The 26,658-nt window shown below is 51.4% G+C and overlaps 1 protein-coding gene across 37 annotated transcripts in view; it reads right to left on the bottom strand.

Moving 5' to 3' along the window:
• Positions 1–26,658, bottom strand: part of LOC103351904 (uncharacterized) — a 262,291-nt gene that overhangs the window by 192,878 nt on the left and 42,755 nt on the right. For 33 of the 37 annotated variants that reach the window (XM_070066590.1, XM_070066581.1, XM_070066583.1 and 30 more), the window contains one exon: positions 23,387–23,511. In XM_070066590.1, coding sequence (XP_069922691.1) covers positions 23,387–23,511 — 125 coding nt within the window. Of the gene's footprint in view, positions 1–6,978; positions 7,055–16,122; positions 16,219–17,237; positions 17,578–23,386; positions 23,512–26,658 lie in introns of those variants that run through there. The other 4 variants (XM_070066600.1, XM_070066609.1, XM_070066615.1 and 1 more) reach the window with 3 other exon arrangements.

Raw genomic sequence — 26,658 nt, 5'->3', positions numbered from 1 at the left:
GCCACAGAAAACCTTCTGGAGATCTCAGCACAGAGGGTGGCTCCTCACACCACTCCTGAAACAAGGCTAGGGAGGAAAATGCTCCGATTTCCAGCGAAGGGCTCCATGGCTGAGGCTTCCACCAAGCCCCGCCCAAACATGGCGCCACCAGAACAGAGCCTGAGCTTTTTGTGATACAGTTACTAGGCACCCTGGCAATCTGCCTCTTATTGCTACATGTTTTGGGGACTTCCACTTCCCAACCTGCTAGCTAAGCTTGCCCGGGTCTCCAAGGGCTGTGAGCACTCCCAGGGTGTGGCCCCAGGACCTGCCTGCATTCTCACTACCGTGCCAAGCCAGTCTTGCGCAGGCTCATGGCCACCAGGGCTGGCAGGATCCTCAAACAACTTCCTCTTGATGGCAGTATTGCACCACAAATGCCACTGGCCCTGCCCCTGCATGTCTTCCCTCCGCCCTTCGCAAAGGAAAAAAATGCCCAAAGTTGTTCAACAGAGACCCAGCATGGAGGCTGCCCAGCATGGCTGCTCTGCCTGGCTCTGGGTGCTGCATCCAGGACCACAAAACACAGTGCCTCGCTCCACTCACACTCCCCTGGTCTTCAGACAGCAGAAATCCCAATCTCAGGCCTTGGTAAAATGTAATTTCTCCAAGATGGTGGCCATGGGAGAAGAAAAAGGGAAATGAGAACGCATACATATGTAAATACAGACATAAGCAAACAACTGTTAAGTGAGAAAGTGTGGGAGCACGTATGTATGAAGGAATGAGACAATCAGTGAGTGAATGGAGAGGGGCGCTGAGTTGCATCTACAGATTGCTACAATGCGCTGTCTATCCCCGAGCCCTGGGGGAGGTCAGCTGCCCATGTGCACTGGCTCTTCACTCTTCCTGATTCATGGACCCACTACCTTAGGCACAGCTTAGGGAGCAACAACTGTAGAACCATGGAGGTGAGCCAGGGCATCATCTTCAACTGTCCTCTCACCTGATGTGGCCCTTGTGGGCTCCTGCTGCCCTCACTAGGGTTGACAACGAGCTCTAACCCTGGGTCAGACAATGAACTGGCTGGATCAGACTCTGCTCTAAGGGTACAGAGGACAGGGAATGGGGCACGACGAAGGGAAATCGAGGCCATCTTCCCACCTGCTGGGATGAGCAATGAAACCACAAAGCAGGAAATGTATCCACTGGAGTCCACGTCTAAAGTGTCCACTGTGTGCCCAGAACCCTTTGGAGTAGTGAACGTCATATGTGCCCAAAGGCTTCAGGTGCTAATGTAGCACGCATACATAGATACATCATTTCTGTTGGATGCTTTCTAACTGGTCTTACATCCCCAAACAGACAGCAAGAGAGGAAGGACAGCACCTCCCAAGCACCCCAACACAGAAAACCACCCTGCTAGGGACTGGTTGGCTTTTGGGGCACTCCCTGTCATTTTTCCATCTGCAAAGCACAGAGGGCAAAGACAAAGAGGCTGGGATTTCTGGAGCAACAGTGGCATGAAACACAAGCTTTTTAAGTGTGCTTTCCAGATGTTCCGTGTGTGCTATTACACAGCTTCCAATACAAGGAACAGCGGATTTGAAGAACTCGGGGAATGATGCCACTGAACGTGCCATGTCACCTGGCACCTCCAGGGTTGGCATGACAATAAGGTGGTCTGGCTTATCTATGGAGGAGTCCTGAGAGGCAAGGCCTGCGAGACTCAGAAGGTACTGAGGACCAGGCCACCATGCTGGGTGATCAGGAGCCCGAGTCCCTGCACAGCACTGGCCGCTTTGTGCTGCCCAGCTATCACAAGGAAGTCAGTCAGGGGGCACTGCCCTGGGTACTCTGAACCCCAGTGAATCTGGACTTAAGAAACATTGGAGGACCCAGTCCCAGTGGGAGGCACTCAGTCAGGGGCTGCACCTTATAGAGAGGATAGGGAAAAGCTGATGGTCGCAGAGTCCAACAGGACAGGGAAGACTAGAGCTGCACATGCCAGTTTGGCTTCCACTCACTCCCAACACAAGTCTGTGACACAGACCCCAAGGACACCATCCACAACCATATTCTAGTGTAGGACAAAGGATGCTGAAGACCTCACTTAATGATTGTGAACTTGAAGTGGTCATCATGCTCCAAAGTGAGGGGCCCCAGGTCTGCTGTTCTACAAGCGCCAGTGGTCAGAATCAGTTCAGTGAAGTGCTGTTTCCTTTGCGTTGTTTAACTTGGCTACTCTTCCTGGGAATGCAGCTGGGTTAACAAGCAGCTGAGGAGGTCTGTGTCTCTAGGCTGTAGTTCCTACAATGCCGCATCAGAAGCCCACTAGAATGAAGCACACTGACAGCATCACACTCAGAGCCGTGGATTGGAGAGCAGCCCATGAGAATGTAAAATTCTAGATACTACCCTGGGGTCTTGGAAACTGGTGCTGGCAGCCCGGAAATCTATGGCAGTACTGCAAAAGAAATTCCAACATGCTTTCCTTAACTCCTGTGTTTTCTCTCTTCTATTTTACAGTGGGGAAAAATAATAAAACACCGACCGATATCCACTCTGTCTGAAACCTGCCATCTGGTGGTTTGCTGTGCTCACATCCCTTCCTCCATTCTGCAAGGCCTCTGCCCCTGTGGGACAGTGTTAGGCATCCTCCTTGACATCAACAGATACTGGCTCCCCATGCAATTACCCTAAGAATATAACAAACACAGCCAATCATGGATGTTTCCTCACCACACAAGGTGGGCGACACAGCAGGTGAAGCCTCGGGTATGTGCACAGAGTATAGTCACATTCACCCACTACCCATCTGGGAGCCTTCTGACTTGGGCAGTATCAGGAGCTGCTGAAAGCCCGACTTGCTACCAGATCTCAAGCAGGCAAATATAAAGGGCAGAGGCCCAGAGGCAACCATTCAGAGACTCTGGAGTTCGAGGGAAGGAGGAGGACTAACTGTAATGCCAGACCACGTGTTCTGATCATCTGAATCCTCTCACAGGGCCTAACCCACTTGTTATGGCAAGGACCCTCACATATGCTAATTAGGAGTCCAGACAGTCACCTATGTGAAAGACACAGGTTGAGTTCCTGACCCCAGGTTTGTCTTAGATAGAAGAGGACACACACCCCAACAGGGGCCACAATAAGGACATCTGCCTTCCTTGCCTAGGTCCCAGGGCCCACCTCAGGAAACAGCAACAGGAACACTTGCAGTTGGGTAGGAGTATGCATGCTGTCACTATAATTGGCAGCACTCTGTAACCTCAGTGAATTTCCAGGGAGGTCACAGGAGAACACAAGAGGAAAGGAGATGAAGTACCCAGAAAGACACATAATTAAGCAAGTACATCAGTAGGTAAGAAAGTATGTGTGTACACACATGTGTGAATGAATGAGTGGAAGTGTGCAGAGAATAATGTGTTAGGTAGTTAATATGATGTCTACTTATGAAAGGGGGGCTAAAGAAAATATGATTTTTTAAAGGAAATGGAAATTTTTGTGGGGTAGAGAAAAAATGTAGAAGTAACGCTTGAAAGCAGATCAATAATAATATGTCTAAAATCCTGTGCCTGTTACATAATCCTGTTAGGTGGGTTCCCACTGAGGACAGGTCTCTGCCATAGTCCCTGACTCCTCAGCCAGCGCTATGGTCCAGGAAGGGGCAGAAGGTAACCATCCCACTCACCCAGGTAAGGTCATCTTGCCAGAGGTTTATGTTTGGTCCCTTAAGACATGGTTGTCACCAAAGTCCAAATCTTGAATCTTTATCCTAATAATCAGCCACCTTAGCTCTCTGAAGGGTCCTTATACTTGCAGAGGCCAAAAAAGCCTTCAGTCAACTTCCCCCAAGCATCCTGGACATGTGGAAGCTTGGCAAACCTGACCTTGGCCCTGCCTGGACTTAATTCCAGTCCTACACATGGCTATGTAACTGTTCCAGCAATACATGTCTCAGGACCGCCCAACAAGATTGTGTTGATGGAAGAAATGCACGAGAAACACCAGCAAGCCTTTTGCAGTACAACACACCCCTTTTATTCCTCCTCTGCCATTTAACATTAAATCAAGACTTGACTTATACTCATTTAGATGCAATCTGAAACCTGGTGCCCCAGCTCTCTTAACTGACCCTCCCATCCTGAGAGGACTCTGTATGAACGGAGCTGCTGGGCTTAAACCAAGGAGCCGAAGAAATTCTCCCCATAAAGCCATCCTAACAATGTACTTCAACACCTGGTTGGAAAAAGAGAGAGATGATAGCCCGGTAACTGGGAGGAATCTATTTTGACGGTGGCAACCGCAAGGTAGATAAGAGAAAATAAGAAGAATAGGGCAAATAAAAGAGTGGTAAGTATGCAACAAAGTCCATGTATGTGCATCTGGAATGAATGAACGAAGAAATTAAAAGTACATGTGTGGGACTGAGTAGACAAAAAAATTGGTCTTTCACACACAGCCTCCCAGAAGGAGCTGCATTCCTAGGGGCCCTAGAACCAAGGTCAGCTACATGCTGGAGCCTGGGCTCATCCACCTGAACCACGGGTGGGAACCTGAGAAACTCAGTGTCAGACAGCTATCACAGATCCCTGGAGGTCACCCAGGAATCACCCTCACCATGCACTAGCTAGACTTGGCCCTGACAATTCCTGACATCCCCACAAGGCACTCCAGCCACCAGGGCTGGTCCTGAGTCCTTGACAGCTTCAGGCGGACTAGGAGCCTTTCCCTCTGGACGTCTATGTGGTCCTGCAGGGACTGGGGTCCTCACCAGATGTGGTAGGCAGGATGAACAGACGACACTAAAAATGGAAAAGAGGAACAAAACTACACCAGTTCTGATTAGTGCTCGCGCAGCTCCATGTCCTTCTGCAAGCCCCCTTGGACTTACACCACAGAACTCTTTAGACACAGGGAAACTTGCACAGAACGCTGCCCCGAGAGGCTGCCGACCCATCTCACGGCTAAGACAAGGGGAGGGAGGAAAACGTCCACACTTCTACTAGTTGCAAAATGGCTGAGGCTGCTACAAGCCCCGCCCAGACATGGCCGCCACCAGGCTCCCGAGCTCTGCCTTGCTGGGCGGCAGCCGCCAAGCACCCTGGAGCTTGGCCACCGGCACTGCTTATGTCCAGGGTCTCCAAAGCCCACAAGACGCGGGGGCCCCAAGCTGGCCCGAGCCTCCAAGGGCTTGAGCCCTCGCAGGGTATTGCTCGGGAACCACCGGCACCTTCACTTCCCTGCCAAGCCAGTGCTGCGCAGGCGCACAGACGCCAGGGCAGGCGGGATCCGCAAACAACTTCCTCTTGATGGCAGTATTGCTTCGCAAATGCTACCTGACCTGCCCCAGCTAGTCCTCCCTCCGCCCTTTGTGCTGCAAAAAACTAGCCAGTGCTCCAGAGCAGGGCTCTGAAGGGAATAGACACAGCTATGGGACTGGGTGTTACACTGCATCCTGGTTTCTCCATTGTTCTCCTGGACTGCCTCAGGTACCACTGTACAACCAAAGCTCCCAAAGGCACCTGCACTTAGTGCTTCCATACTGCATACCCTGCAGCTGGCTTCAGCCCTCTGAGAACCGGCAAGGGCCCCATAGGTGACTCGGGGGAAGCAGTCTCACTGGGATCTGTTCACTGCGCTCCCCCAACGACAGCTGCCCAGAAGGTCCTGGACAACCACATCTTCTCACTGATTCACAGGCCAGTTTTGACCAGTAGTCTCTGGGAGCCAGACAAAAAGGGTAGGAACCTAGAGGTACCAGGAAGGAGCAGAGAGTGAGGAGTTACAGCCATCCCAGGACCCCAGGGCTCAGGACCTGCCTCCTCTCACAAGGGTCCCCCCCTCCCCGGTCTGCAGACAACGAGAGTCCCAGAACCCAGAACAAGCTGGCCATGAACACCTGAGCAGGTGCCTCCTTAACAGGTGTGAAAGGAATGGAGGCAGGGCCACACCTGTACGGGACTTAGGTGTCAAGGCGGCCAGAGTGAAGAGGAAAGTGAGGGCAGTTTTGGGGCCCACCATAACGGGCAACTTAGAGCTGAATCTTCTAGTGGCCATTTGTCTACAGAATAAGCAGTTGGAAAACTCATGATGACTGAGACCAAGTCAAATAACAGTTTCAAGTCCTTTTCTGTTCCATTAATGTGAACCTTACAAACATACCCCTATAGAAAGTCAGCTCTTCGTAGGCAACTTCCATCAATGTTTAGTTGGATTGGGACATTGTCACTGAGTCCTGCCATACCAGCTTGCCAAGGAGGTAAAGGGCAGCCAGATACTCTGAATCAGTCACTGACAAATCATATTCACATGATGACATGATGTCTCATCCAGGCAGACGTAAAGGGTATGTACCCAGAGGTAGTGGGAAGGAAGAGAGTGAAGGGTTACATCCATCCCAGGACCACAGGCCTCAGTACCTCTCTACTCTCACAGGGCTCTCCCCTGGTCTGCAGGCAATGAGGGTTCTACACTCAGGCCACTCAGGAGGGATGATGGGGGCCACACCGACTCTCCTTGCACCTTACCCAGGGTCACTGCCAAAGAACTCCTTATACTGGCAGAAGGAAACATATTGGTGCTGACTCAGGAATTAGGAATCTCTATCCACAATATATCATTCAGACAATTTAGGAAATGGAACAGGAAGGGGAATAACTATGCATGTATAGACATGATTAAGGAGGGTGTGAGAAGTATCTTTACAGGCAAGTGAGAATGAATGAGTGAAGGGGTGGTTGTTTAATGGGGGCACAGTCGCAATTGCACGTGGAGATACCTGGGTGGTAAAGCAAACCCACAGGTCCTGAACAGATTCACCTTCATGTATGAATCCACTCTGGACTCCTCCACACCATGGAGATACGACCTGGGACTCTATAGGGAGTGACAACCTTGGACCCAGGGAAATGAGCCAAGGTATCGTTCTCCTGGTCCTCCATCTGAGGTGGGCCCTCTCACTTACTGCTGCACCCACCATGCCCTGTTGCCTACCCAGGCCAGCTTCTGTGTCTTTGAGCAAGATGAGATGCCGGTTTGGAAAGTCTCCACTGTCCTCTCTCGTGATGGGCTGCAAAAGGACGAAAGAGGAAATAATGAGAGAACATCCGGGAATTCATCCTTCATGAGGTTAGGACTCAATACACCCAGGAAAGCAACAACTCTGCCTCTGAAAACCACATTGTACCAGATCTTTATAAATAAATTCACGTGTGCCCAGAAAGGTAGGAGTGATCAGAACTTATAATGCAAAACATTATGATATCTGAAGAGACCTGCAGAAGTCCTTACTGCATTTGTTGTGTTCTATACAGGAAGATTGCACAGGAGAGCAAAGAGAGGGGAAATCAGTTCTTTCAGGGCCCCAAGACAGCTGACACTGCTTAAAGGCCTCGTTAATTCAGGGCCTTACTTTGGTGGGTTCATCCATAAAGGGAGGAGTAAGAGGAGAAGGTGAGGGGCAGGTGGCAATAGTGGGGCAATAGTGGGGCAACACAGCCATGAAATTTAAATTCTCTGTGCCTTCCCTTTGCTCAGTGTAGACTCTAGTAGAATGTTTGTGATTAGCCAACAGTGGATGGCTGGCCAGGGGCCACCAGCAGGTGCCTCCTTAATGGGTCTGGATCAGGTCACCCAGGGGTGGAACCTGGGGGACAGGCAGACATGGACAGGAGGCAGAGGAGGGCAGGCCTCACTGGCTGCCATATTTGAGACAAGCAGCTGAGTTTCTGTGGACACTGGCCCTGCTGAAAAACCAGGTAAGAACTCCTGATTGTCTGGAGCTAGACCTAAAGCAGTTCAGGGTTTCAAGTCCGTTCCTGTCCCAGTTGTGTGTTACTTTCTGCACACCCTCAAAGAAAGTCTGCTCTTCATAGGCTACATCCACCCTGGTCACTGCCTCTGCTGGCTCCTCCCACACTGCTAGGATCCCACCCCTAGGGGGCCCCTGTCATCCAGGCTCCTTCTGCTAAGGACAACTGCAGTCAGGAGTGGCTCTATGCTCCTGCCGGGACCAGGAGCTCTCAGGAGCTCACAGGGAGGCTGAATGTAAGGATCTGAGACAGGTTCTGAGGAAGGGAAATGGATCAGTTCTAACTGCCATAAGCAGATTCTGAGACTGGAAGACGTCTGTGTTCTAATAGGAAGAAGCAGGTTCAAAGATGAAGGAGTCCTCTTGGGGCCCAGAGGTCACCTAAAACAGTGACCTCAATGCTCCAGGGCACAGGCACAGAAAGGAAATCAAGGATTCCTGATCAGGAAAAACACTAGGTCTTTGCAGACTTCTGCAAGCCCCGCTCAGACATGGCCACCACCAGGAACCAGAGTTCCACCTTCTGGGCCAAGTCACCATACACCCTAGACCTTGGCCCTGTGACCCGGCCTGTGTTCAGGGCCTCCACAACCCACAGGACGCAAGGGCCAAGTTGGCCCTGGAGCCAAGGGCTCTGAGCTCTCACAGGGTACAGCCTTGTGACGCACCTGCACCCTCCCTTTTCTGCTAAGCCAGTCCCGGACATGCACACAGCTGCAAGTGCTAATGGGATGCTCAAACCACTTCTTCTTGATGGCAGTGTTGCACCACAAATGCAACCTACCCTGGCCCCCAACATGTCTTCTCTCTGCCTTTTATGCATCTAAAATCTCCCAGAGCTGTTCAGCAGGAACCCAAAATGGCTGCTGCCCAGCATGGCCTCTCTACTTGGCTGAGGGGAGCAGGAGGAGCAAACACACAGCACTGGATGCTGTGCCAACCCCATAAGCATGCAGCCTGGTCACAGTACGCTCCTTGGGTCTGCACACAGGAACAGTGCACAAGCGATATCTGTAAGGAAACCACAGCCATAGTAGGGACCTCAGCCTAACCGGGCTATCTCATCTGCACTGCAAGTGGCTTCAGCCCTCAGGGATCCATGCAAAGTCCCCACAGGCTAGGACACACAATGGGCATTCTGGAGGTGAACTAGGTGCTAAAGCTAAGACAAACACCTCCGCTCCTAGCACCTGATTCAAGTGTCCAATCATTGTCCAACTTCCATGGATGGGCTGGCAGGGAAAATACACAGACATGATATCCCAGTAACTGGATGGAATCTATCTCCAATTAGGATCTGGGAGAAAATAAAAGGAGTAGGGTAAAGCATGCAGACAAATGCAAAGAGCCTATTAAGTATCAAAGAACATGGTGGGTGTGCCTGCTTAATGTGTGAACAAACAAGTGAATAAAAAGGCTATTTGGGGGCTAAGTGGAGAAAACAACCAGATGCCACACCCAGCCACCTGGAAGGAGCTGCAGAACCTCTCTGCCCCTATCCAAGGTCAGCTGAGAGCTGGCACCAGGGCTCATCCACCTGACCCATGTGTGGCAACCCGGGGAGCTCAGAGTGAGGCAACTGCCACAGATCCCTGGAGGGGACCCCGTAAGACCCTGACTGTGCACTGGGAGGAATTGGCCCTATCAGTGCCTGGCATCCCACAATGCGTTATGCCCTCTAGGGTTGCTCCAAAGTCCATAAAAAGTCAAAGGTTTTGGCTGGGGAAGGTGACTATGGGCACATACTGTGTTGGGGGTCATGACGACAGAGAGAGGAGCTGAGAGAAAACAAGTCAGCAATGGAGAGGTCATTTTATCAGAGGCACCGGTTTACCTTCCCCATAAATACAGGATGCTATGGAAGCAAACTGCATCCAGGGAGGTGAATCACTATGTAATTATGCAGAGGAAAGTGGGAGTGGTTATGGTGATATTCTGATCAAAACAAACACTAGAACGAACCACCTACAGACACAGATTCTGCTTCTTGTATCCTCACTGACACTCACAGACCACCACTGAGGACACAGAGGAAAGAAAATGCTTCAGTCCCTATTGGTGCTCCTGCAAACCCCTACGAACCTTCAACAGGGAGCTCCTTGGACACAGGGAGCCTTCCAGAGAATTCAGCCAAGACAGGGTGGCACCCTACTTCACTCCTAAGAGGAGGGAGGAAAACACCAACAGCTCCTGCTAGGACAAAATGCCTGAGATTTTAAGAAGCCCCGCCCAAACATGGCAGCCACCAGGCTCACCAGCTATGTTCCTCTGGACCACAATAGCAACACACCCTGGAGCTCAGAACCCTGGCCATGCCTCTGTCCAGCCCTCCACAGCCCACACGACTGATTGGCCTCCAACAGTTCTGGACTCTCCCTGGGCACAGCCCGGGACCCCTTTGTACCCTCACTTCCCTGCCAAGCCAGTGCCTGGCAGACACACAGCTGCAAGGGCTGGAGGGATACGCAAACCACTTCCACTTGATGGCAGTATTACACCACAAATGCCACCTGCCTTGCCCCCACAGGTCCTCCCCTCTGCCTTTCGTGCAGCAAAAACACGCACAGCCCTATGCAACAGGAACCCAAAATGGCTGCTCCCTACATGGCCTCTCTGCCAGTCCCTAAGATGAGCTAAAGCAAAGCACTAGTTGCTGCACAAGCCACATAAGCGTGCAGCCTGGTGGCAGTATACTCCTCCGGGGATGCATCTCAGGTCACCCCAGCCATAGCATGGCACCTGCACCTAGTCCGGCCAAACCCACTGCATCCCACATAGCTTCAGCCTTCGTGTCATGCTAGGACATGAGCTCACCCAGGCACCGTCTGACTCGCACCTTGTCACTGGACTATGACAGATGGCTTCTAATATGAGAAAGAGTGGTTGTAGGGGTCTCCATAATGCTAACAATGGCTTCCACCAACTCAGTAAGCAGTTCCAGAGCTGGTGTGAAAACATGAGTGTGGATTGTCCAGGGAAGAGACCTGGGAGATCACACACACTAGGAAGGTGGCGGGGGGGGGGTGGGGTGGAGGATGATGGCAGGTCACTGTGCTAAGCATGATTGGCAGTTTGGAGCCAGAAGCACTGCACAGCACTTTTCCTCTAGCTTGACCTTCCTCTAGAATCTCAGCTAGTGTCAGGCAGCAGACACTGCCCTGGGCTCTCCAAACCCTTGGGAATATAGACCCAGCTGCAGGCCCCAGGCCCCAGGCCCTGCAAAACCGAGAAGGGTAGTGGGGGTCACTCTGTCAGAGGCTGCACCTTGTACAGAGGATGCAAAACTGCTGATGATGGCAGAGCACAAGAGGACAAGACGACTAGGGACGTGCATGCCAGCTGGTTTCCACTTACTCCCAACAACACAGTGACACAGACCCCCAGGACACCTTCTCAGTCACACTGACCACAGGACCCAGCAGGCTGAGGATCCCACTCAGGACCAGTGTTCGAGTTGGACATCACCCTCCAGAGTGTGATTCCAGACACCTGTTGTCAGGAACAGTTCAGCACACACGCTCTACTAACAGATTTGCATCATTTCACAGGGTTCCTTACTGCGAACACAGGCGACCAAGGAGGTGTCTATAAGACATGCAAGACCACAGCCCAGCTCTAAGGAGCAGAGGGAACCAGCACCGTCACAGTCATAGCCTTGGACTAGGGACCAGCCCAGAAGAATTTTAAGTCAATCCTGACCCAGGGTTTGGGTAACAGGGCTCACAGCCCTGGAATTTTTAACCCACATAAGACCACATGGCAAAATTATGCAACCTGAAGAGTGTGAAATGAATAGACACAGACAGGTTTCTGCACCACTGGAGTGTATGAAGGAAAAGGAGCATAGGAGACTAGAGGGTCAAGAGACTTCCTGGCAGACTCCCGACAACAGCTGACCAGGACAAGGCCTTTACCAGGTAGGATCTGGAAAACTCTATGACCCGTGCTAGACATCTGGACACTTGTCTCTGGGAGAGTCAAGATCTCTGAAGAAGGGCTGTGGTCCCAGGAGTATGTACCTGGTCCCTGGCCTTGGCAGACACTCCTGATGGTTGGTGGATCTGGAATAAAAACGGAGTGAGGTGTCTGAGTAGGAGGCCCAGAAAGAACCAGGGTGGGCCTGAGTTGGGGGTGCTTACAGCCTATACTGCTGAGCTTACGCAGCACGCCCTGACATCCGGATCTGGAGGGCTGGTGACAAACAGGACACCAAAGTGATTCCACCTCACTGCTGTTAGGCACTAGGATCCTCCAGAAATGTGAGCCAGAAATGAAACGGAAGAAAACCCAACAGCCGAGGCCTCTGCTCCCCGAGGGGGAGACACCTACTGTGCTGAGGACAGGTCTCTGATAGAGTCCCTGACCCCTGAGCCAGCACAACATCCATAAAAGGGCAGGAGGTAATTGTACCGTTCACTGGGGTAAGGACACCTTGCGAGAAGTTTCTGCTAGTCCATAAAAGCACACATTCTGTTTCTTCTCTTGTCAAGGGAGAACATTCACTAAGGGATAGCACTCACCCAGGTAACCCAAAATATTTCAGGATGGGCAAAAAGATCATCTTGATCACAGTAATGAATGAGAAATGCCAACAGGCCTTCTCTAGTACCCACACACCCCTATTCTTCTTCCTCTGCTTCTTCTACTAAACCAAGAGTGAACCTGTGTCCACTTAGATCCAGTCTGAAATCTGGCACCCCTGGCTCTTAGAATCTCATCCTCCATTCTACAGTCTCCCAGAGTATGGTTCCCAAAGGCTACAGCCACAGGATAAAATCCTATGAATGGATTTCAACTCATGAAACACAGCTGCTATCTTTGCCACTGGACAAGGATGAAGCCATGGGAAAAACCTCGAGTGGGCATACAGAGGATCCCAAACCACCTGCCTCCTACCTGGAAACCCTCCGACCTGGGCATTCTCATAAGTTGCTGAAAATCCAGCCTGACCACCAAGTCTCCAACAGTCATACAGAAAGAGGGGACGTGCAGAGCCACCGCCTCAGACACATTTGGAGTGAGTGAAGACTGACAAGGAACCGCCACCCCAAGACACTGGGGCCTTCAGATAATAAGGGGCCAGTCCGGATGGGAGGCAAGTGCCTCACCAGACATCCACCTGACCAAGGGTAAACTGCTGTACAATATCCACCAGTGGGCTGGCAGAGAAAATATACAGCTATGATATCCCAGATATTGGGAATAATCTATTTCAAGAGTGGCAACTCCAAGGTGAATATGGGGGAATATAAGAGGAATAGGACAAAAAATACATACTAACAAAGAAAGCAGTAAGTATGTGAGAGTGTAAGTCAATGTACACATGCGAATGAATGAATGAATGAATGAAAAACTCATTAAATGAACATGTGGAGAATGAGTGGAGAGCAAAAGTCCCAAGAAGGAGCTGCAAAACCATAGTCCCTCACCAAGCTCTGCTGCCGGCTGGAGCCAGAGTAGATACACAGAACCCAAGGCTGGCAAGCTGAGAAACTTGGGGTGACGGAACTCCATAGATCTCTGAAGGTAACCCAGGGCATCACCCTCACTGTCCACTTGGCCTCACTAATTCCGGATGTTTTCACAATCCCTCCTCCCATTAGGGCTGCTCCTGAGTCCTTCAGAGGAGGAAGCTTCTGCCTTGAGTAGGTGCCTCTGGGGTTCCACCTGGGGCAGGGTCATGGAGACAGGAGGGAGGAACTGAGGCAATAACAAGAGGGAAAATTCTAGCTCATTCCATGTGAAGCTCTGACTTACTCTGCTCAAAACAGAAGAATACTCATGAAAAAGAACTCAGGGGAGTGTGTATAAATTCCACAAGTGTGCACAGAAATCCTGGAGTGGTTAAGATTTTCTGTAGATCCCAGTAAAAAGTAAGAGTGGAGGCACCGGCACTGTGGCATATCCAGTAACGTCACCGCCTACAGTGCCAGCATCCCATAGGGGCTCCAGTTCTAGTCCTGGCCGCTCCACTTCCCATCCAGCTCCCTGCTATGGGCTGGGAAAGCGGTAGCAGACAGCCCAAGTCCTTGGGCTCCTGCACCCATGTGGGAGACCCAGAAGACGCTCCTAGCTTCGGATCGACACAGCTCTAGCCATTGCGGCCAACTGGGGAATGAACCACCGAATAGAAGAACTCTCCCTCTCCCCACTCCCCTCCCCCCCCCACCCCTTCCCTGTCCCCTCTCCCTCTCTACCTCTCCTTCTCTGTGTAACTATGCCTTTCAAATACATAAATCTTAAAAAAAAATTGCCGGCACTGTGGCGCAGCGGGTTAAAGCCCTGGCCTGAAGCACTGGCATCCCAGATGGGCGTCGGTTCTAGTCCCAGCTGCTCCTCTTTTGATCCAGCTCTCTGCTATGGCCTGGGATAGCAGTAGAAGATAGCCCAAGTCCTTGGGGCCCTCCTCCCTCATGGGAGACCAGGAAGAAGCTCCTGGCTCCTGGGTTCAGATCGGTGCAGCTCCGGCCATTGCAGCCAAATGGAGAGTGAACCAGCAGATGGAAGACCTCTCTCTCTCTCTCTGCCTCTCCTTCTTTCTCTGTGTAACTCTGACTTTGAAATAAATAAATCTTTAAAAAAAAAAAAGAGAGTAGGAATTAGAGGGAGGAGCTATAAAGTATACATTCCCATGGACTTACCCCTAAAAGGGTACAGCTAAAAACTTGCCAGGAGACTCCAAATCCCATTAAGTTGGGTGGTACTGATGCCATCTTACCTGCTAAAGTGATCATATGAAGTATGGAATCATATAGATAGGAATAAGTGTCAAAGGAATCACATAAATAAGACCAAGTGACTGGTAATAACAATAGATAGAATAAAAAGGTAAAGAAAGTGCCAACATGGGAAGCAGTCCACACAGCAGAATCATAGAATGACAAATGCCCTAAACAGCACTCTGACCTTAGAATCAGCCCTAATGGCATTCAGATCCAGCTGAAAAGCCCATGAAAGCATTTCAGGCACTGAAAGCCAAGACACTGTGGCAAAAAAATGGTCTACATGAAAGATCTCTGTGAGAGAGACCCCAGTGGAAAGAAGGGGCCATCAAAGAAGGATGTACTTTTCTCCGAAGGGAGGAGAGAACTTCCACTTTGATTATGGCCCTGTCTAAATACTGGTGGAGTTTGTGGACTCAAATGGCTTCCATAGCCTTGGCAGCTCATGTCAAGAGCCTCGGGTGATCACTGACATCAAAAACAGTGTTAAATATTAAATTAACAACAGGAATCACTGTGTACTTACTCCCCATGTAGGGATCTCTGTCCTCAATGAGCTGTACTATGAGAATTAACTGTAAAATTTGTTCTCAAACAGTATTTTATAGTTTGTATGTATGTGTGTAGGTGCAAATTGTTGAAACCTTTAGTTAGTATAGAGTTGGTCTTCTGTATATAAAGTTAATTAAAAATGAATCTTAATGAAGGACGAGATAGGAGAGGGAGTAGGAGGTGAAATAGGAGTAGAGGTGGGAGGGCGGGTATGGGGGGGAAGAACCACTATATTCCTAAAACCGTACCTATGAAATTTGTAGTCATTAAGTAAAAGCCTTCTTAACAAAAAATAATTGTATTTAAACAAATAAATTGACAACTAAGTAAAATTTGGCACAAGGTTTAAAAAAAAAAATATTCTGATCAACATCCCATAAGGAGATGATGCATCAACAGGTACAACATTCCATTGCAGTCCTCAGAGAAAGCCTTCAATTAAGGGACAGCATTGCCCTTGTACACCAAAACAGTGAACCTTCATCTTTGGTTCCTGTATGTGAGTACATCATTTTTTTTTCAGACTCAAAAGGCGGAGGGAGAGATGGGGAAGATGGGATGGTTCCATTTCTGGAGCAGCAGCGCCATCCAGAGGAAGCAGTTTCAGAATGGCCTCTGTGTCCTCCAGCACATCCCATGTGGAAGGCTCTAGTGAGGGAGAGTGAGTTCAGTGCTCTAGAGCAGGCACCAGCAAGGTTGGTGTGGAAAGTTGAGTGCTGGGCTCCCCCACCCAGGGATCCTGAGAGGCCCGGCCTGTAAGGCCGCAGAAGCGGTGGGGCCGGTGCTCAGGGGCCGCCATGGTGCACAGCCTGCAGCTGAAGCATCTCAGGGCACTGTGTCTCTGCACAGGAGGGGAGGCAGCACTTCCTGACTCTCCCCACCAGGGCACAGCAGGGAGCCTGAGCAGCTCTGCTCCCCTGCACTGGGTGAGCTTTACTCTCCCTGCCCCCCACACCCTGCAGGTCTCAGGGGCACAGCAGATTCCTGCTCGCTGAGGTCACAGCTCCCTCAGCACAGGCGACACCTGACTGGCACTGAGGAGGAGCCGCACACCTGTCACACTGATGAGCGCCATTCCCCGCTGGCCTGCATCTGTGCTCCTGCGGGGACTGGGTCCTCCTGGGATGGCCGCCATGCTGATCAGGTCACCTATGAGAGGACAGAGGTAGGAAAATGCTCCAGTCCCTACTGGGGCTCATGTAACCCCCTTTCCCTCAACAAGCCCCTGTGTTCCTCTACCAGGCAGTTCCTGGACCACTGGGAGTCTCCCAGACAATTCAGAATACAAAGTGTGCCACCCTACTTCACGCCTAAGACAAGAGGAGGGACCAAAATGCCCACAGCTCCTGCTCTGACAAAATGGCTGAGGCTTCCACAAGCCCCGCCCAGACATGGCTGCCACCAGGCTGCGGGCTCTTCCGGGCTAGGACACAGTGGCCACAAGTGCCGGAGGAGCTCAGCCCCTGCCACTGCCTGGGTCCAGAGCCTCCAGAGCCCACTCCTCTCAGGAAATGGAGCTGCCCCAGGACTCCAAGGGCTCTGAGCCCCCTGTGGAAATGGCCTCAGCACCCGCCTGCACCCTCCCGTCCCTGGGAAGTCAGTTCTGCGCAGGCGCTCAGCTGCCAGCCTGGCAGTATCCGCAAATGAATTCCTCTTGATGGCAGTATTGCACCACAAATGCCATCTGCCCTGTACCCTCGGGTCCTCCCTCCTCCCTTCGTGCAGGAAAAAAACGGCGCTGACTAGTGGGTGCCCTGCATGGCTGCAATCTACATAGGCTACTCTGCCTGGGTCTGAGGGGAGTAGGGGCAGCTAAGGCAATGCTCAAGAAAGGGCCTGTGGGTCTTGCAGGGTTGGGGTCATGTAGACAGAACAAAGAAACGAAGCAAAAATCAGTAAGAAAGTTGGGCAGTTGTTCTCTCAGAAGATTGAACTAAACCCAAGATGCTTTGGAAGAAGAAAAAATACAGCGAGGCAGGTTTAATTTCCACAATTTTGCACAGCAAAGTGAGCATTCCTTACTATGATATTGTGAGCAGAACAAATATGTGAAGGATGTATCTACAGATACACAAACTCGGTCTCCTGTCTTCCACCTACATTTATATTCACAAGATAGAGCATCCACTAAGGGACAGCACTGCCTAGCTACCCCCAACACCTGAAACCTGTAATACTGGGTTCCTGTATTTGGAGGACACCATTATTTTTTTCAGCCACAAAAGGCGGAGGGAGAGATGGGGAAGACGGGATGGTTCCATTTCTGGAGCAGCAGCACCATCCAGCGGAAGTTGTTTCAGAATGAACTGTGTCCTGTGCACATCCTGTGAGGAAGCACAACATGCTGCTGTAGTTCTGACAGGACGTGGTTTCTCTCGGCGCGAGGGGAAGAGGGTTTGTGTGCTTTCATCTTGAGCAAAGGTGAATCCTGGTTCCTGCCCTTTATGGCTTCTTCAGCACAGCAAAAGCATCACTTCCAGTTCAGGAGGTCCCCAGTGTGCTTGTTAGTGCTGAGGGTGGCCATTCTCCCCTGTGTCTTTGCTCCTATGGAGCCTGGGGTCCTCATGGAATGCAGCAGGCAGGCTGAACAGATCACCTCTGAGGAGACAGAGGGAGGAAAATGTGCCACTTCCTACCGATGCTCAGGCAACCCCCTTTCCCTCTGCAAGCCCCTGTGCAACTTCACCTGGGAGCTCCTTACCCCCGGGAAGCCTGCAAAGAACTCTGCCCAGATGCAGTGATGCCCCACTCACTCCTAGGACAAGGGAAGGGAGGCAAATGCCCCCAGCTCCAGCTCACAGATCCATGTCAGTGGTTTCCACTAGACCCGCCCAGACATGGCTGCCACCAAGCTCCTGAGCTATGCCCCGCGGGGCCGCAGCCACCACACACCCTGGAGCTTGGTCCCCTGGCCCTGCCTGTGTCCGGAGCCTCTACAACCCACAAGATGCAGGGGGCCTGAGCTGGCCGGGGCCTCCAAAGGCCTGAGCCCTCCCAGTGCGTGACCCCGGGACCTGCTGGCACCCTCACTTTCCTGTCAAGCCAGCTGCACAGCCTTCAATGCTGGCAGGATCCACAAATGACTTCCTCTTGGTGGAATCACCCTCACCGTGCACTAGCTAGACTTGGCCCTGACAATTCCTGACATCCCCACAAGGCACTCCTGCCACCAGGGCTGCTCCTGAGTCCTTGACAGGGTGAAGGTTCAGGCAGAGAAGGAGCCTCTGCAATCTCTGGGCTGAGGTCAAGGAACGCACAAGAGATTTACAGAGGCAAGAACAAGTTGGAAATCTGGGCAGTGATCTTAGCACAAGCTGTGACTTCTTGTCCCCATGAAAGCAGGAAGAGACAGGACCCAGGAAGGTGTGTAAAACTCCACCGGTGTGTAGAGGAAACTAAGAATGGTGAAGAAGAGATTCTGCCCAAAACCCATAGGAGATGATGCTTCCATAGATAGACACACTGTGTTTCTTGTCTTTCCACTGACATTACAGTCCCCAGAGAGAACATTACAGACACCACTTGCTAAGATACCCCAACACAGTAATCCTTAATTCTTGGCTTTTTCTGTTTGGAGTACTCCATTGTTTTTTTTCAGCCACAAAAGGCGGAGGGAGAGCTGGGGAAGAGGGGTGCTTCCGTTCCTGGAGCAGCAGCGCCATCCAGTGGAAGCAGTTTCAGAATGAACTGTGTCCTCCAGCACATCCCACAGGGAAGGCTCCAGTGATAAGGGAAAATGGGATACTGGCAGCAGAGTAGTCACCACCACAGTTGGTATGAAAAATGAGAGCTGAGCTTCTCCCACCAAGGGAACCTGAGTGGTCAGTCCTGCAGGCTGCAGAGACAGTGGGGTCGAGTCCTCGGGGGCCACCATGTTTTACAAACAGGAGCTGAAGCATCTCTAGGGCACTATGTCTCTTGACATAAGTGGATGCAGAAGTTCCTGACTATTCTCCACTAAGCTTGTGTGCTTCATGAAATTCCAGTTCTCAGGACCAAAGCTGCACCTATCATGGCAATCTATGGCTTCTTCAGCACAGGACATAGATCTCTCAGCTTTTCAGGATGCCCAGCATGTCTGTTAGTACTATTGCAAGCCATTCCACTCTGCACAGTGTAGGTGTTCCCGCAGGGACTGGGGTCCTCACCTTCTGCGGTAGGCAGGCTGAATAGGTCACCTCCGAAAATGGAAAGAGGAAGGAGAATACACCAGTCCTCATTACTGTTCAAGCAGCCCACTGTCCCTCTGCAAGCCCCCTTGGATCTGCAGAGCCTTCCACAGAACTGTACCCCAAGAAGGTGGCTCCCTATTTCACTCCTAAGACAACGGGAAAGAGGAAAATGCCCACAACTACCAGTAAAGTAAAATGGCTGAGGCTTCCACAAGCCCCGCCCCAACATGGCTGCCACCAGGCTCCTGAGCTCTGCCGAGCTTGGCTGCAGCTGTCACACGCCCTGGAACTCAGCACCCTGGTCCTGCCTGTATCCGGACCTTCTACAGCCCACACGACACTGGGAGCCAAGCTGGCAGGGTGTCCAAGGGCTCTGTGCCCTCCCAGGGCTCTGCCCAGGACCCACCAACAACCTCACATCCCAGCCAAGCCAGTCCTGTGCAGGTGTACAGACGCCAGGGCTGCTGGGATCTGCAAGCCACTTCCACTTGATGGCAGTATTGTATCGCAAATATCACCTGCCCAGTCCCTCCGCCCTTTGTGCTGCAAAAAACACCCAGAGCTGACCAGTGGGAACCCAATGAGGCAGTTACACAGCAGGGCGGCTCCATCTGGCTCTGCAGGGAGCAGGAACAGCTACAGGACTTGGTGCTGCACCGTCCCTGAGCCCATGCAGCCTGGCTTCTGCATTGTCCTCCTGGACTGCCTTCCATACCATGGCACAACGATGCTCGCCAGCACACCTGCACTTAGTGCTTCCATATTGAATACCACGCAGCTGGCTTCAGCCCTCTGAGAACCGGCAAGGGCTCCACAGGCAAGTCCACGGGGAAGCAGTCTCACTGGGATCTGTTCACTGCACTCCCCCAACGACAGCTGCCCAGAAGGTCCTGGACAACCACATCTTCTCACTGATTCACAGGCCAGTTTTGACCAGTAGTCTCTGGGAGCCAGACAAAAAGGGTAGGAACCTAGAGGTACCAGGAAGGAGCAGAGAGTGAGGAGTTACAGCCATCCCAGGACCCCAGGGCTCAGGACCTGCCTCCTCTCACAAGGGTCCCCCCCTCCCCGGTCTGCAGACAAGGAGGTCCCACAATCCAGAACAAGCAGGAGTGGAGCCAGGGGCCACAACCAAAGACACCCTCTGTCCATGCACCGGCTCAGGCTCAGGGTCATTGCCTGAAAATTCCAGAATTGGGCATAGGGAAACACATACTGGAGCTAGCTCTCTAATAAGGATGAACATGTATCCACAGTGGATCTCCAGGGCAGAGGTAGGGTTGCCAAAAGAAGTGGAATACGTGTACATATGTACAAGTGATTAAGTTGGGAGGTGAGAACTTATCTGCACATGCAGGTGAGAATGAACATGTGAAGGGGTGGGGCTGAATGGGGGGCACTGCTATACTTGCAAGCTCCTTCTGCTAAGGACAACTTCAGTCAGGAGTGGCTCTATGCTCGTCCTGGGACTGGAACGTCACAGGAGTACACAGGGAGGCCGAATGAAAGTGCTGTAGGCAGGCATACAGAATAAAATTGATCAGGTTTGTGAGTTGGAAGACCATGGCTTCACCACGCCCCTGTGTGACCTCATGCCCCTACCTGGCCACATCTGTGCACCCACTGTCCAATCAGGTTAATAAACCACTCCCCTTTGGAAGTGGATTAAAAGCCTGGGATACAGTGTGCCTGCCCTTTTCCTTTCTTTAGCTTTTTGCCAGTGGGGGCGGGGGGGGGGGCTTGCTGTGGCCCTAGGCCTCCAGAGAGAGTAGCCTTGGGGCCACCTGCCTCATGCTTTCTGGCCTAGATGCTTCTCCACATGGCTGGCTCCTGGTACTCAGAATTTCTCTCTACTTTTAGATAGGGCCCTCACTCTCCTATGTACTTCTCTCACTGAATAAAAGCTTGAAACGTTCATTTATGCCAGTATTCAGAATTCTTCTCTGAATATTAGGCAAGAACCCACACAGGCTTATTAATATTGGGAATTAATAAGCACATGGTGATATCGTATGGCACCCCAGGTGGGACTTTTGGGGGACTTTTAGAAGGCCATATTCTGATATCAAAAAGACTGAGCCAGGGTCAGAGGAAGGGAAATAGATCTGTAGATTTTGAAACTGGAAGAGCTCTGTGGTCTTCTAGGAGGCAGGTTCAGGGCTGAAGGAATCCTCTTGGGGCCCAGAGGTCACATAATACAATGGCCACAGTACTCTTAGGTGCTGGGCCAGGAGGGAAATCAGAGGAAATCCTGTCCAGGACCAACCTAGGGCTTTGCAGAGAATTCTGCAAGCCTCGCCCAGACATGGCCGCTGCCAGACTCCCGAGTTCTGTCTGGCTGGGTCACAGCCACCACGCACCCTGGAGCTCGGCCCCCTGGCCATGCCTGTGTCTGGGCCTCCACGGCCCACAAGATGCTGGTACCAAGCTGGCCCAAGCCTACCTAGACTCTGAACCCTCGCAGGGTGCAACTTGCACCCTGACTTCTCAGCTACACCAGTCCCAGGCAGGAATATGGCCACCAGGGCTGGTGGACGCGCAAACAACTTCCAATTGATGGCAGTGTTACACCACAAATGCCACCGGCAATGTCCCTACAGTTCCTCCCTCCACCCTTCACAGAGCAAAAAAACACCCAGTGCCATCTCGCGGGTGTCCAGCATGGCTTCTGGATGCACCTCTTGGGCTGCCCTTCGGCACCCCTCCTGTGGAAGACACCTATGCCTACTGAGCTGCCCCTTCCCACTGGACGTCCCTTCAAGGGGATCAAAGGCCAGGATTGCAGCTCACTCAGCATCAGTCTGCATGGGATCTAGTCACTGGGTCCACACTGCCAGCTTGTCCAACAGGTGCCAGGGAGGCAGATGCTCTGAGTCACTGACAGGCCACTGTGACAGAGTCTCGGGCAGCCAGCTTGGAAGCTGAGGGACTCAGCGCTGCTGTCCAGGAACACAAACGGAGGCCTCACTGCCACCCAGGCCACAAACCACAGTGCCTGGCTCCACTCCCAGGGTTCTCCCTGGCCTTCAGATGGCAGGGATCCCACTCTCGGCCAGTCAGGACAGGAGCCAGGTGCCACGCCAGACACCCCTGTCCTTGTACTTGACCCAAGGTCATTGCCTGTGAACTCCCAGATGGTGGCAGAGGGGAACATGCTGGTGCCAGTACGTTGATTAGGAGGAATTCATCCACAGAGGCTCCTTAAGGAAGATGTGGGGATGTATAAGGAAAGGGAATTGCACGCATAAGCACACATGGTTCAGTATGAAGGTAGATAACAAAGTATATGCATACACAAGTAGGGGCTGAATGGAGGGCACAGTCACATTTGCATTGCTCCTGGAAGGTAATGAAAGCCACCTGTCCTGGATAAGGTCGCCTCCATGTGTGGATCCACTCTGCCACCCTGTAGACCACAGATATGCACAACCTGGGGAATTCTCCATTCAGAAGGGGCAACGGGAGCCGCAACAACCCACCTACACAGTTGCTAGCCCAGGATCAACCGCTCAACAATTCTCACTGGAGGTTTGCAGAAGTAAACATGTGGATAGGCCAGTTGTTTATGGCGAGGAATCTCAAGGAAAGGCAGAGGCAGTTAATGGCAAAAGCAGGAAAGAAATGGGAAAGAAATCAGGGAGAAGCTAGGTTTTACCCAGGAAGGGAGTGAAGGGAGTGACACCTCACGCTAGCATGCTTTTTTTTGGTCTGTCAAGACAGAGACTGGGGGGCATGGAGAGATGGGCATTAAGAAGAGACTGAGAGGACAGCCCCAGTACACAACATGAGCACTGTCTCACTATTCAAACAGTGTGCCTACATATCGAATACCCTGCTGGAGGGGCTCAGGGCATTGATCTGTGCCCAGGACCCATTAGGAGATCAAAGGAGGAACAGGTATGGGTAGGAAGGGGACCCACATTCCACCATACACAAGGCAAAGGCCTGAAAACTGCATTTCTCCCTGGGCCTCCAAGATAAGAGACGCTTCTGCCCATGTGGGGCCCACCTCACTTCCTTCCCAGGGCAGATGGCCTCCCAAGGACCCAGTGCCACCCTCCCCTGCATCCCAGAACTCTGACCACGCATTCCTTGAAGCTATGGCCATCCCTTAATGAACATACAATTCAGAGATAATTACTCACCTGACTTTTACTTGGAGGCCCACCTCATTGAGAAGCCTCTTCCACCAGGCAGAGTGAACAATTGCCCCATGTGGCTGCTGACACCGCAGGGCCTCTGCTGAGGTCACAGTATGAACAGACTCTTCCTGAAAAGCAGAAGAGACAGCACTCATCACTCACCCATACCCAGCACCCACAGTACCTGGGACTGGCTGTGCTTCCCTGTCTCTCTGTCCCTCCACTTGCAATAAAACAGCAGATGTTCCTCACTCCATGAGGCCTGGGAATGGGATGGTAGAAGGTGGCTGAGAACAGTGCTGCCAGCCACTCCAGGGAGGGCCTCACTCTCCACCATCAAGTCAGGGGTCACCTGGGAATTCTGAAGAATGTGCAGCCTGAATATTAGTTCTACTCAGCTTTTGGAAAATAAACAAATTTGGAGGGCCAGTGTTGTTAGTCCACGAGTTGAGCCGTGGCCTGAGAAGCCGGCATCACAAGTAATTGCTGGTTCGAGTCCCAGTTGCTCCACTTCCAAACCAGTTCCCTGCTAATGCATCTGGAATGCAGCTGAAGATGGCCCAGGTACTTGTCTGTCATGTGGGAGACCTAGATGAAGTCTTGTATTCTGGCTTCGGTCTACCCAGTGCTAGCTGTTACAGCTATTTGAGGACTGAACCAGCAGATGGAAGATCTTTCTCTCCCTGTGTCTTCATCTCTCTCGGTACCGTTGCCTTTCAAACAAACAAATCATTTAAAAAACCTAACTTGGGACTGATATAAAAATTTTTATTTTATGGAAAGATCTCTTGTGAAGACAGAGGACAGATGTCTTCCCCTGCCTCGTCCTTTCAGTGGAACTCATGAGTACCCCTCCCCATGCCATCTGTCCCTGCAGAGTGTCCCTCCTCGTCCGTGTTCTCAGTGAGGCCACAGGAACACGTATTGGAAAAATCACTGCAGCATCCGTGAATGGAACCCCAGACCCTCCGCTGGGTTAGCAGCTCCTCTGCTTGCAGATTAATAAGTGGGAAGGCAAAGAGCTCCACTACTGGCTGCACACAGACCTCTGACCCCTAACCTCTACAGGGACAAAAGCAGTCCTGGGAAGATGTGGCCATGTCTCAGTCCCCAGCTGCTTGCCTCTGACATAGATTCTAATACAATACAATGTACCCATCACACACCACCCTGCTTCTACACTGGCTTTCAATAGCACTGATCACTTGAATCATACACCAGGATAATTACATCAAACTGTCACCAGGTGGAGGGTCTATGGAGGTATAGAAGGTAGAAAGACAAGCTAAGAGGGATCATTGTACAATGCTAAGGGCTACCATTTTAAATAGAAGGAATCCCTATGAACAGTGGTATCTCACACGTGGTTACGGGAGAAAGAAAACAATGGGGCCAGCATCGTGGCCTAGCAGGTTAAGCCTCCACCTGTGATGCCGGCATCTCGTATGGGCGGTTCAAGACCAGTTGCTCCATTTCCAATCCAGATACCTGCAAATGAACCTGGAAAAGCAGCAGCAGACGGCCCAAGTCCTTGTGCCCCTGCACCTAAGTGGGACCCCAGGAAATAGCTCCAAGCTCCTAGCTTCAGCCTGGCACAGCCCCAGGTATTACAGCCATCTGGGAAGTGAGAAGTAGGTGGAAAATCAGTATCTCTATTGATATCTCACTCTGTATAATTTTGCCTTTCAAATAAATAAATCTTTAAAAAAATGAGAGCATGTATACACACATATACACACACACATATACAAAGACATAAATAAATGACAAAGTATGTATATACATATGTGTGAATGAATGAATAAACTGGGCCTAGAGGTGAGTAAAAGCAATTTCATGTACAGATTCCAAAAATGTGCTGTCAATCCACCTGCTCTCAGGGTGGTTACTGGCCTGTGTGCACCCCCTTGGCCCTCTATCTGACCCAAGGACCATAAGACCACACTTCTGGGTGAACCCATGAACCACCCTTCTAGGCCCTGGATGGCTTTGGGCCTTCCCTGGTATTGTTTCATTTGCAAAGGGTCTATAGAGAGGCCAAAGAGGTAAAGGAAGAGGAGTGCTGACCTTCATGGAGCAACAGTGACATAAACCAGAAACTTTTTCAGTGTGGCTTCCACACTGTGTGTCCTAGTATAGAAGCCTTCCAAGATCAGAAAGAGTGGGTTTGTGGTACACAGGTAATGCTGGCACTGGCACCTACCATGTCATGGGGCATGTCCAGAATTGGCATGACAAAGTGAGGGGTCTGGCTTGCCCACACAGGAGTACCACAAGCCAAAGCCTGACAGACTCAGGAGTGAGTGGCCATCCTGTCTGGCAATCAGGAGCCCAAACAATTGCACAGCACTTGGTCCCTTCATCCCTGCTTGCCAATGCAAGCAAGGTCACCCAGGGGACAGTGCCTTGGGACAGTGAAAGTAGAATATAGTCCCAAACATAGGATCAAAGCCCATCCAAGCCAAGGGGATATGGTGCAGGCCATGCTGTCAGGGACCGCACGCTGTAGAGAGAACAGAGAAATGCTGGTAAATGCAGAGTAGAAGAAGGCTAGGAATGGACATGCTAGTTTGGCTTCCACTGACTCTCATCAATACACGTCTATGATACAAACCCCCAAGAACTGTTCCCAATCACCTTCTTGCATAGCACAGAGCATGATGAGGATCCCACTCGGGATCAGTACATTGAGCTCAGCATAACAGTTAGGGCCACTTCATGTCCCAGATGCTCCTCTGCTGATAACAGTTCTCTGTTATGGCCTGGGAAAACAGCAGAAGATGGCCCAAGTCCTTGGGCACCTGCACCAGCATGGGAACCTGGAGGAAGCTCCTGCTTCCCATTTTGGATAACCTCAGCTCTAGCTGTTGCACCAGTATGGGTAGAGAACCAGCAGGAGGAAGATCTCTGTCTCCCCCTTTCACTATTAACCTACCTCTCAATTTTTTTAAAAAAAAGAATGTACGTCAAGACATGCAAACACAGCTGATAATCTTTACCACTCAGTATGAAGAGACCACAAGAAGCCTCCTACCAGGAAAGCTTCTGTCTTGGGCATTCTCATGAGTGGCTAGAAGACCAACCTGACCACGCCATTTCCAACAGTCAGACACAAAGAGGGAAGGTGCAGGTGCACCAGCTCAAAGACACGGGAAAACAGTGATGACTGACAAGAAACTGCCACCCAAGACAATGGGGCCTGAGCACCTGGCCCCTCTCCCACAGCAGGCCCCTTGGCTTTAGATGATGTGGGACCCACACATGGGCCAGTCAGG

Source organism: Oryctolagus cuniculus, chromosome X (genome assembly GCF_964237555.1).
Source record: "Oryctolagus cuniculus chromosome X, mOryCun1.1, whole genome shotgun sequence".
Lineage (NCBI taxonomy): Eukaryota > Metazoa > Chordata > Mammalia > Lagomorpha > Leporidae > Oryctolagus > Oryctolagus cuniculus.
The sequence above is the reverse complement of the archived record's forward strand: the minus strand, read 5'-3'. Positions and strand labels throughout refer to the sequence as shown.